Below are 12,067 nucleotides of genomic sequence, written 5' to 3' on the forward strand. Positions count from 1 at the left end.
GGCGCCTGTTGGAGTCCCGGCTGCTCCATTCCGATCCGGGAAAGCAGCAGCAGATGGCCCAAGTGCCGGGGTCCCAGAACCCATCTAGGAGACCTAGAAGAAGTCCCTGGCTCCTGGCTTTGGCTTGGCTCAGCCCTGGCTGTTGTGGCTTTTTGGGGAGTGAACCAGCGGATAGGAGACCTCTCTCTTTTTCTCTGTAACTCTGCCTTTCCAATAAATAAAATTTAAAAGCAATTATGTTGTTGTAGTAAAATTTACATCCATGTAATCTCCCCTTTGAACTATTTATTTATTTGAGAGGTAGAGAGAGAGTGAGGTCTCTGCTGGTTCACGCCTCAAATGCCCACAACAGGTCGGGGCCAATGCCTGGGGCCAGAAACTCAATCCAGGCCTCCCACACGAGTGGCAGGAACCCAGTGACTCGAGCCGTCGCCTGCCATCTCCCAGGCTGAGCCCCCGCCGTTCTCTCTCCCCCAGTGACTCCCACTCCTTCAGGGAGCCCGTCAGCCATGTCAATCTCTGATTTCCATAACCGGAGCAAAACTTGTCTGTTTTAGAGGGCACAGATCTGCAAACAGCGAAGACGGCACGTTCTGCCTTTCTGGCGGCGATATGTCTGGCCTGGCTTCAGGGGGGGAGTAGGTGCAGCCTTGGCCTTGGGGCCTCAGTCCCCCGGAAACTCCCACAAAGCACTGGGGGCTGTATTTTGAGCTCGGGTTAATGACAGCCTTTCCTCGGGCGGGGGGAGCACATGCGGGTGGCACCTCCGGTGGCTGTGACACCAGGGAGTTCTGCAGGCCGACCCCTCCTCTCCCTGCAGCTCAGTCTCCCTCTGATGGGCCGGGGGTGGCCAGTGCTGAGGCCCATCCCCGTGGCTGAGAACGTGGCAGGTCCACGGTCTCAGGCCCACCCCAGGCATACTGGCTCTGGCTGGAAGTTGGGCCGGCCCCGCCCTTTGCTGCTGTTGGCTGCAGCCTCGGGATGGTCCCTTGCATCACTCCCTCCTCCCCGGATGACCCAGGAAGAGGGCTGTTAGCCAGGCCGGGCACCTTCCCGGCGACTGTGCCCATCAGTCCTTCTGGTTCTGTGTGTGATACTGATCCTCGGTGAGCCCTGGTGTTTGTGCTGGGCGCAGGCCGGTGCAGCAGGGACAGTGAGATGAGGAAGGGGCGGGCCCTGGCCGAGGCTGCAGAGCCCGGGCTGAAGGGAGGTGGGGCCCGAGTGTCGGCTGAGTGCTGGGCAGAGCTGGCCACACTCTGGTTCTGGGTGGGTGTGGCGTGGTCTGGTCCGGGTGGGAGCGGGGACCCCTCCACTGGTCTGTGTTCTGGTTCCGGGTGGGTGTGGCGTGGTCCAGGTGGGAGTGGGGACCATTCCACTGGTCTGTCTGTTCTGGTCCAGGTGGGAGTGGGGACCATTCCACTGGGCTGTCTGTTCTGGTCCGGGTGGGAGTGGGGACTGTTCCACTGGGCTGTGTTCTGGTTCCGGGTGGGTGTGGCATGGTCCGGGTGGGAGTGGGGACCCTTCCACTGGGCTGTCTCTTCTGGTCCGGGTGGGAGCGGGGACCCCTCCACTGGGCTGTCTGTTCTGGTCCGGGTGGGGGACCCCTCTACTGGGCTGTGTTCTGGTTCCGGGTGGGAGCGGGGACCCCTCCACTGGGCTGTGTTCTGGTTCCGGGTGGGTGTGGCGTGGTCCGGGTGGGAACACGTGTGTTCTCATCACCGGCGACCGCCTCCACTCTGCTTTGTCTGGGTTCTGCTCTGAGTGGCTCCTGGAGCGCCTCTTTGGCGCTGGGCATGTAAGGTGTGCGTTTTGGAAGAGAGCAGGCGCATGGGATGGGGCGGAGCGGAAGTAGGAGGGTTTCCAGTGGCTTCCGCGCGCCCTGTCCCTTGGTGGTGCAAACCTTAGGACTCCGAGGCTCTGGCATCTGCAGGATCTGCCTGGGGAACCCAAGGCTGCCTCTCGGCCCCTCTCCCAGCGCGTCAGTCTCGACCACAGCCTGTGACCTGCGGCCAGTCAGCCAGCTCCAGCTGGCCGCCGATGGGCCACAGGTCCCACCTGGAAACACATGACCCCGCTCCACTCACAGCAGGGGCCGGGCAGAGGGCGCCTTTGGGGCACAGCCGCGGGCATGAGGGGCATGACAGCCGCCCCCTGTGGCCTCAGCAGGTTTGTGACTTCTGCAGCGGGGTCTGTGGCTCAAGGTGGCCTTCCCCAGTGACGGCTGGAGGTGGCCTCTGTCCCGGGGCAGGGCACGTGGCTGAGGACCCGGTGCTGCCTGTCCCCGACAGCGGCACTCAGTGTACACCAGGCCAGCCACAGAGGCTTCTGGGCTCGAGCAGATGGGGGCTGGCACGTGAAGGGGGCCGGGGCCGGGCGGGGGGCGCCCTTCCCAGCCCACTCCTCCCACCTGTGCTCCTCGACGCCCAGCCTGGGCAGCTCAGGGTCTCTCCGAAGGACTCTGCAGGAACTTGGCCAAGGAACTTGAGCTGACCCTGGGCCGCAGCTGGGTACTGATCCCCCCGACACAGACCCCCGGGCAGCCCCGCTTTTAAACGTCCCGCGTTTGCTCGTCCTGCTCAGAACGAGGCTGCAGGTGCCCGAGGCTTCGCGGGAGGGAGCCAGGTGAGCTGAGCTCCTGGCCGGGATGTTTGCCTCTCTGAGGCCCAGGGACATTTGGAGCCGCAGCTCACGCGTGGGGAGTTCCGCACACCAGGCCGCCGGGCGAGGCTCCCGGTTCTCGCGGGCATCGGCCGGAAAACCCGCTTCTGTCGTTTAACACACAGGCCAGCTGCCGCTTAGGAAGCACGGGTGCGTGCTTGGAACCAGGGTCTCTGCACCTGCCCGGCGGCTCTGTGAGGCCATCGCAGCCCTGTTTTCCTGCCCAGGAAGCTGCGGCTCCGAGCGGTGCAGTCGCCACCCAGGGTCACACGCAAGAAGGCGCTGGGAGGGGCTCAGAGCCTCCGCTTCCTGGGCGCGAGAGCCCCTGCTCTTTCCACTCAGAGCTGTGGGTGCCGGCACGCAAGACTCGTGCTGTGGCGCTGGGAGAGCCGTGGTGAATCGCCGGTGTTCACCAAACAGCGTTGTGGGGCCTGTGAGGAGGGGCAGCCGAGGCAGGGGTGGGCCGACTGGCCAGGTGGCAGCCGTCCCCCTGAATGTGAGGATGGGGCGGGCACAGAGAGCAGCTGTGAGTTCCCCGGGAGCCCTGGGGAAAAGAGGAAGCCCTGAGTTGTCTCGGGGGGTGTGCCTGGGAGCCAGACCCCCTCTTCCTGGCCTCAGCTCCTCCGTGCCCCGACCACACCCACCCGGGGTGCTTCTGGAGGTTTCTTCCCCTCCCCCACAAGAGGGGTCTGCAGCATGCCCTGACCGTGTGTCTGACTGCTGGCGGAGCAGCACAGTTTCCCTCTGGGGCCATCCCTAGGGCCCAGCGTGGGGGGAGGGAGCAGCGCCCCCTGCTGTCAATGCCCAGAAATGCCACTGAGCCCAGTAGCCTTCAGCTGGACACTGTGGGGTCACTGAGAGGCCGAGGGGCGACTTCTGCCTGCCTCAGGGGGCCGTACAAAATCATCGCGTGAGAAACGAGCCTGCTTGATACATGTGTGGAATCTCGAGTCTCGCCTGTGGCTGCCTGGGCGGGGACGGTCCCCCCTCTGAGAGCATGAGGACTGAGCCCAACCCCCAGCACGCACACGCACACGCATACACACACGCACACGCACACGCGCTCCTGCCGTGAGGCCCGGAAGCTGCTCTGCAAAAATGTGGGTTCTTCTGCCTCCTGCCTCTTGAGACCCCCATTTCCAAGCTCAGCTCCGGGGGAGTCAGGCCGGTGGTACCCTGGGGCCCCACCTCCCAGCTCCCCCAGCTGCTGCGCTCCACGCACGGTACCTGGCCACACCCCTGCCAGCCACACCCGTTCATCCTGCCCGGTGGACCCTAGGCCCAGGGACCCATGTGCGACTCCAGCACGTGGCTGGAGCAGGGAAGTCGTCACGTGCGCATGTGTCGTGGGTGCTGAGCTGTGTGCGGCGGGCAGGGTTGGGTTCAGGAGGCGCAGGCATGTACGGAACAACTAAAGGGGTTCCTGTTTGTCCCTTCCACCCGGGCCCGAGGCGGTGGCTTCCCTGGTGGGGCATCTTGGGTGCGGGCCCCCCCGGCAGGGCCAGTGGTGAGTCACCTGTTGGCTTCTCTTCCCTGCATAGGGGCCGCGGACGTATCCATGGAGACCTGCTGTGCAGACGGACATCGCATGGCCACCCAGCATAGGGACTGCTCGCTGCCCTACGTCTCGGAGTCCACCGAGTGCAGGTGTGTCCGCCAGCAGCCGCCGTCTCTCCACGGCCTCGTTCTTAGCGCCTCTAGTGGAGGGCAGGGAGGGAGGGGTGGTGTGTGCCCGGCCGCGGCACGGGGGTGGGCGCCCCCGCCTCCCTCCTTGGTGCCCCCTCTGTCCTGGCACACAACGGCACAACGGCACAAGCCGGCAGTCTTCGGATGAGAGGACGTGGGCTTGGGGCTCTCCATGCCACAGCTGGGATTGAGCGGCGGGGGAGGGGGGCTGCTGAGGCTGGGACTGGGACTGCTCTGCACACGGGAATGGGGACCACCTGTGACCCCTAAGTGTGGGGAAGCCAGGCCCCAACCAGACTTCCCCAGGCGGGTGGTGCCCTCGGGCAGCAGCCTGCGGGGGGCTCTGCTTCTCCTGGGTCCCTGCAGGCCCTGGGTCCCTGCAGGCTCTGGGTCCATGCAGGCTCTGGGTCCCTGCAGGCTGTGGGTCCCTGCAGGCTCCAGGTCCATGTGGGCTCTGGGTCCCTGCAGGCTCTGGGTCCCTGCAGGCTCTGGGTCCCTGCAGGCTGTGGGTCCATGGGGGCTCTGGGTCCCTGCAGGCTCTGGGTCCATGCAGGCTGTGGGTCCCTGCAGGCTGTGGGTCCATGCAGGCTCCAGGTCCATGTGGGCTCTGGGTCCCTGCAGGCTCTGGGTCCCTGCAGGCTCTGGGTCCCTGCAGGCTGTGGGTCCCTGCAGGCTCCTGGTCCATGTGGGCTCTGGGTCCCTGCAGGCTGTGGGTCCCTGCAGGCTCCAGGTCCATGTGGGCTCCAGGTCCCTGCAGGCTCTGCAGGTTTGGGCAGTCACGCTTAGCAGGGGCTCCGCCCACTACTGAGAACAGTAGCAGCTTTCTGTGGAACACTGGCTGTGTGTTGTGTCTCACACACACGTCTTCTCATTTATTTTAAAGAGTTCTTATTTATTTGAAAGGCAGAGTTGAGAGAGAGAGAGATCTTCCATCTGCTGGTTCACTCCCCAAATGGCTACAACAGCCAGGGATGAGCCAGGCTGAAGCCAGAAGCTTCCTCCGGGTCTCCCACGTAGGCGCAGGAGCCTGAGCACCTGGGCCATGTGCTGCTGCTTTCCCAGGTGCATGAGCAGGGAGCTGGGTGGGAAGTGGAGCAGCCGGGACTCGAACCAGTGCCCATGTGGGATGCCTGTGTCTCAGGGACAGCTTTACCCACTATGTCACAACACCAGCTGCCCGCTGGCGGGAGGTGGATGTGAAACGACGTTGGCCCAGACGTCGTTGGTGTTGGCACCGGGCACAGGGTGCCGCCTGCCAGCCGTGATGGGGAACGTGCACCCCAAGGGGGCAGTTCCTGCAAAGCCAGAAGTGTCACAGACCAAACGGAGGGAGGCAGGACACTGAGAAGGCCATGCAGCTGGGGCTGGGCCTCGGCCGTGGCGCCCCAAGCCAGGACATCAGGGTGGCCGGTGGCGCCGTCAGCGCCAGGCTCTGTACAGACTGTGCTCTGCTTGGGAGCAGAGGCTGGGCCCTGGATCTGGACTGGCCTGGCTTGGACTTCCAGCTGTGTGACCTCAGCCAGCTCAGAGCCTCGGTTTCCCCCCGTGTAAGCCAGGGCCCAGCGCCTCCCTTGCAGGGTCAGAGGTGGCCAGAGACCCACCAAGAGGGCCACACAGAGGGAGTCACTTAGGGTCCCAGGGCCGCAGCCTGGGGGCTCCAGCCATTCTGGGGGCTGAAGTTCAAGGTTGGGTGTGGGCAGGGCTGGTGCTCCTGGGCCTGGTCCTCGGGTGCAGGCAGCTTCCTCCCCCGTGGCTGTCATTCCCACACCTGTGTCCTCATCCCCCCCATGGCAGCGGCCATGTCCACTTGAGTCCACCTCGACGCCTTCTCTTACTGCTCCTCAGGCCTCCGCTCCACGGTGACATTCCGAGGTCCCGGGGTCAGGATTTCAGCGGTGCATTGGGGTGGGGGTGCTGGGGACGCCATTCAGCCCATGTCCTAGCCCACTTTGTGCTGTCACAGAACACCTGAGACCTGTGATTTTTTTTTTGACAGGCAGAGTGGACACTGAGAGAGAGAGACAGAGAGAAAGGTCTTCCTTTTTGCCGTTGGTTCACCCTCCAATGGCCGCCATGGCTGGCACGCTGCGGCCAGCGCACCACGCTGGTCCGAAGGCAGGAGCCAGGTGCTTCTCCTGGTCTCCCATGTGGGTGCAGGGCCCAAGCACTTGGGCCATCCTTCACTGCACTCCCGGGCCACAGCAGAGAGCTGGCCTGGAAGAGGGGCAACTGGGACAGAATCCAGCGCCCCGACCGGGACTAGAACCCGGTGTGCGGGACTAGAACCCGGTGTGCTGGCGCCACTAGGTGGAGGATTAGCCTAGTGAGCCGCGGCGCTGGCCGAGACCTGTGATTTATAAAGAACAGAAATTTGTTTCTGGGGCCAGAGCCGTGGTGCAGTGGGTAAAGCTGCCGTCTGCAGCACCGGCATCCCATGTGGGTGCTGGGTCGAGTTCCGGCTGCTCCACTTCTGATCCAGCTCCCGGCTAATGCTCCTGGGAAGGCAGTGGAAGATGGCCCAAGTCCCTGGGCCCCTGCACCTGTGTGGGAGACCTGGAAGGAGCTCCTGGCTGCTGGCTTCAGATCGGCCCAGCTCCAGCTGCTGCGGCCATTGGAGGGGCGAACCAGCAGATGGAAGACCTTTCTCTCTCTCTCTCTAACTCTGCCTCTTAAACAGATAAATAAATATTTTTAAAAGAGTTTTATTTATTTGATAAATAGATTTTTAAAAAGAAGCTGTGTTTATTTAAAAGACCGAGTGACAGAGGTCTTCCATCCGCTGGTTCACTTTCCCGAATGCCTGCGACGGCCAGGGCTGGGCCAGGCTGAAGCCAGGAGCCTGGAGCTCCACCCCGGTGTCCTACATCATCTGCTGCCTCCCACTGGGCAAATTGGCAAGGGGTTGGGTTGCAAGTGGAGGCAGGACTCAGACCAGGCTCTGATCCCCTGTCCCAAGCAGCAGCTGAACCCGCTGTGCCCCGGCGAGGCTTTCTTGCTACATCATCCATGGCAGAAGGCAGACCGGCAAGAGAGCATGAGAGAGGACAAGGTAGCTTTTAAAACAAACCGACTCCCGTGGTGAGGACAGGAATCCGTTCCCGGGGGCGCGTGTTGAGGGCCGCGTTTTGGCCGGGGATAAGTTTCACAGGTGCAGGAAGAGATTCCTTGAAATGGCCTCAGAGTGGCGGGAGGGGCTCTGTGGCTGAGTCCAGCTCCCGTGGGCACCTGCCGCGTTTCTGGCCACGCTCACTTCATCACGTGGGGCCATGGGACTTTCTGACTGAAAACCAGGAGGTCCCCAGCAGCCGGACAACTCCTCCCCTTGGCCACCAAGGGCTCTCTGGGATCCAGAGGACATAGGGCAGATGCCTTGGGTGAGCCAGAACCCACGTGAGGAGCTGCCCGCTGCAGACCCAGGCTTCAGCAGGGTGAGGATTGAGCTGCCTGGAGCTGTCACAGCCACGCATCCCGTCGGGAGCGGCCGGGAGATGGCAGCTGTGACATCTGCCCAACCCTGGCATCACTTTGCATTTTGGCTTTGGGGCCTAACAGTCCATAGATCTGAATCTAAAGTCTCCTAAAACCCTGGTTTAGGGCAAACCCACGCATCCCTCCTTTGGGAGCCGGCCCAAGTTGGGTCCTGGGAGGCCGAGATCACTAAGTTGGGCCAGGTGTAAACTGAGGAACAAAATTGGCAAAAATCCGCTGGCCTTGTCCTCCAGAGGCTGCAGATGATAAGCATAGAACAGAGCAGATGCGCGGTTGGCAAGGGGCAGAATGTGCCCGCGGAGGAGAGATCGGGGAGGGAGTGGCCCGGGGTTGGGGGCAGAGCGCCGAGCAGCCTCTGAGCCAGGCCTGGAAGGGGGCACCAGAGCCAGCCATGTGGCGTGGAGGGAAGAGCAGCCCGGTGGAGGGAACAGTCAGCATGGAGGCTCAGCGAGAGGCTGTGCAGGTTGACAGGCCAGCAGCGAGGGACCGGTGTGGCCAGCAGGGAGCGGTGAGGTCGGAGGGTCTCCAGGGGTCGCTGTGGGGCTGAACGTCCATGCTGTGGGGCCACCTCAGAGGCTGCCTTTGAGTGGGAAGAGAAGGTGCAGGATTTGATCAGATGGGTGGAGGAGGGTCTGTCTGAAGCTGAGCTTAAAAGGGAAGAGATTGGGGGTGGGGTGGGCGTGAGGCGGAGCTGAGACCAAGTGGCCACTTGGATGCCCCGGGCGGGCGGAGAGGTGGCAGGAAGAGAGCTGATGTGGGCGGGGCTGGGAGAGCCCTGGATTGCAGCGGGGAGGGCTGCCGGGCTTCGCTCTGAACACCTGGACAGAGGGCTGGGTGCTGAGCTCCAGGTGCCCTTGGCGCCACGTGGGACCTGAGTGGGGGCGGGGACTCTGCCAGGGCTCAGGGCCAGAGACGCAGGTGCAGGTGAAGTGGAGGCCGCCGGGCGCCCTGGGGCTGCCTCTGAGTGGCCTCCCTCCCCAGCAGCGAGCCCTCACCCAAAGCCTCACGCCAACCGGGTACAGAAACACCGGGGCACTGCCAGCCGGGGGTGAGCGTGGGGGCCGGCACGGTCCTCCGGAGGCTCGTGGACACTGGCTGGTCCTTCGAGTTGCAGACCGGTTTCCCTGGAGCCTGGCCTGTGTTTGGGAAACCCCAGCCGTCAGCCCAGAGATCGAGAGATGGATACGCGTGCACGCACAGTGAGGCAGACGGCCGGCTCTCATCCGCTGGTGTTCTCCCCCGATGCTCACGGCGGCTGCGGCTGGGCTAGGTCCAAGCCTGGAGCCAGGGGCTCCATCCAGGTCTCCTCCCACGTGGGTGGCAGAAGCCCAGCTACCTGAGCCATCTCCGCCACCAGCTAGGGTCTGTGCTGGCAGGAGCTGGTCCAGGAACCGGCCCCAGGCCACTGTGGGACGTGGGCACCTTCGCTGCCAGGCCAGATGCCTGCCCCTGCGCCCTTCGGCAGTGTTAAGTACGTTCACACTGTGCCCAGCAAGCGCCCCTCCCTTGCCAGACCTTCCCACCTGGTAGAACTGGAAGTCCGGAACTCCCCCCGGCAGCCCCTGGCAACCACCCCTGCGCTCGTCACCACGAGCGTGGCTGCTCTCGATGCCACGTAGGAGCGGACCCACACGGCGCTGTGCCTCTGTGCTGGCTTATCTCACCGGGCACGTGGCCCTCACATCAGTCCATGCTGTGGCCTGGATGAGAAACGCCTGCCTTCAAGGCTGATACTCCGTTGTGCGAGTGGACTGTAATTTAAAACGATGCTGATTCATTTGTTTGTTTTCCTTACTCAAAAGGCAGAGCAGCAGAGAGAGGAGAGAGGTGAGAGGAGAGAGAGAGAGAGAGAGAGAGAGAGAGAGAGATCCTCCATCCGCTGGTTCAGGGCCCACAACAACCAGGGCTGGGCCAGGCCAGAGCTTAGAGCCCAGAACTCCAGCCAGGTCCCCCATGTGGGTGGCAGGGACCCAAGTCCCTGAGCTACCACCTGCTGCCTCCCAGAGCGCATCAGCAGGAAGCGGGATCGGAAGTGGAGCAGCTGGCACTCGGGTACGGGACGCGCAGGTCCCAGGCAGCGGCTTCTCCCTCTGCGCCAACCTGGTTGCCCACTGCTGGACCGCTGGGTGCTTCCACCTGCTGGTGGTCGTGAGTGGTGCAGTTGTGACCCTGAGCGTGCGGGCCTCTCTTCCAGCCCAGAGCTGGCCTTTAGAGGAGCGACCGTTCTGTGTTCCTGCCGGCGGTGCACAGGGATCCCCCTCGTCCCTGCTGGTGCTTGCCGGCTCCTGTCGGCCAGCGAGTCCGCGATGTCTGGGTTCCCACACGCGTGTCGGGAAGGAGGCACGCACGGCTCTGACCGCTGAGCAGCGTGAGTGACGTGTGTCATAGCCCAACATGGACAGATCCATCCTGAAGCCCCAGTGTGGTTCTGAGAAGGGGCAGAAAGCCGGGTGCCGGCCTCCAGCCCCCGCAGCAGAGGGGCCAGGGAGCTGCTGTCCGCAGGAGGAGGCAGCCTGGCCAGCCACACAGGGAGGCCGGCTGGGCCCCACCTTCTCCTGGAGGAGCAGGCCGGGCAACTCTTCCTGCCCTTGCTGGCTTTGGCTGAAGCTGCGGTTATTTTGGGTCTGGTCGGGAGCCACCTGTGACATGCAGACCTCCCACGCCGGCCCCCGCACCGCCCCCGCGCCGTGGCTGCGTCTGAGACGGATTCTGGCAGCCGCCGCCCTTCTGCCTCCCTGAGCCCTTGGCCTCCGAGAACTGCTTCCAGCAGGGCTGGGCCACGTGGGCACCACGGCCAGCTCTGCCGCTACCGAGGTCCCTGCCCTGGGAGCCTTGACGAGCTGTGCGGTGGAATTCCCCGAAGCGGTTTCCTCTGAGCCTGGCACGTGGGGGTGAGTGTGAGTGTGAGTGGCAGGTGCTGGCTCAATAGCCGGGAGGCCCTGGTGAGGCCCTGCCCAGTCTCCTCTCTGCGTTCAGTCTCCAACTAAACACGCGTGCAGGCTGGGTCGCGCGTCTCCCCCAGCAGGAGCAGGGGTGCGTCGTGTGTGCTGACCGCCGGCCCCGCCCTGCCCGCAGAATGGTCCAGGAGCAGTGCTGCCACAGCCAGCTGGAGGAGCTGCACTGCGCCGCGGGCATCAACCTGGCCAGCGAGCAGGACAGCTGTGCCGCGCCCCGCGGGGACAACGCCAGCCTGGAGGCCGTGTTCGTGAAGGTGAGGACCCCAGCCCCGGGCTCCCCCAGCTGCCCCAGGCTCTATCCTTGTGCGCCCCGCCCAGCAGGGAGCAGAGACCACCCAGTGTTCTCTCCCCCCCACCCCCCGGGCACAGCCCCCTGCTGGGGAAATGGGGTGGGGGCGGGGTGGGGGCTACGGACAGGGGAGGGGGCCTTGCCCAGAGCACAGACGTCCCCAGGCTCTGGACGGAGCGCAGAGGTCAGAGCAGGCGTCACCTGGGACCTGTGGCGTCTTCCCCTCAGTTCAGGCTGGGCCCTGCGCAGCTGGAGGTCTTTAGGCCTCTCTGCTTCCGAGGCTCAGCTGGGGCCCAGAGCCACCGTAGACGACGCCGCTGGGTGCAGAGTGGCCTCCACTGCCCTGGCAAGGAAAACTGCAGCAACAGCAGGGGCCCATCCCGGAGTGCAGCTGGACCCTCCCCCTGACCCACCAAGACAGCGGCCACTGAGGCCGCTGGCTGGGCTGGGCTGCGTCCACTAGGGGTAGGCAAGTGCCTGAGGATCCCATTCCTGGGCCAGAGCCCCGCAGAGGAACAAGCTGGCCAGGCCACCTGCTGCGGGAGCTGCCGGGCGGGACACGGCGTCTGCTGGCGGTGCCGGGTGGACAGCGCTGGGACACGCTGTGCTCGTGCGGAAGGCCAGGGGCCCTTCGAGGAGCAGGAATCTGAATGGAGTGGGGGTGCTCGGAGGCAGGCGTGGGCTCCCGTCTGGGCTTCCCTCTCCACACAAATCTGGAGACGCCACGTGGGCCCCCCGGGAGGCGCTCTGGCAGGAAGGAGCCTGGGGGGCGGTGAGGGAGGGGTGGCCAGGCCCCGGGGCGTTTTGTGACCGCCTGGCCGGCGGCTGTGCCTGCACCCCAGGTCAGAGGGCAGGCCCTGTGCATTTTGTGACCGCCTGGCTGGCGGCTGTGCCTACACCCCAGGTCAGAGGGCAGGCCCTGTGCATTTTGTGACCGCCTGGCCGGCGGCTGTGCCTGCGCCCCAGGTCAGAGGGCAGGCAGGGACAG

At 64.4% G+C, this 12,067-nt stretch overlaps 1 protein-coding gene across 4 annotated transcripts in view; it reads left to right on the forward strand.

The window, feature by feature from the left end:
* Window positions 1-12,067, forward strand: part of FBLN1 (fibulin 1) — a 74,664-nt gene that overhangs the window by 6,501 nt on the left and 56,096 nt on the right. For all 4 annotated transcript variants that reach the window (XM_051840583.3, XM_089307737.1, XM_051840584.3 and 1 more), the window contains exons 2-3: window positions 4,200-4,305; window positions 10,909-11,044. In XM_051840583.3, the coding sequence (XP_051696543.1) occupies window positions 4,200-4,305; window positions 10,909-11,044 (242 nt within the window). The remainder of the gene's footprint in view (window positions 1-4,199; window positions 4,306-10,908; window positions 11,045-12,067) is intronic.

Source organism: Oryctolagus cuniculus, chromosome 11 (genome assembly GCF_051225735.1).
Source record: "Oryctolagus cuniculus isolate XC-2025 breed Fujian yellow rabbit chromosome 11, ASM5122573v1, whole genome shotgun sequence".
Classification (NCBI taxonomy): Eukaryota; Metazoa; Chordata; class Mammalia; order Lagomorpha; family Leporidae; genus Oryctolagus; species Oryctolagus cuniculus.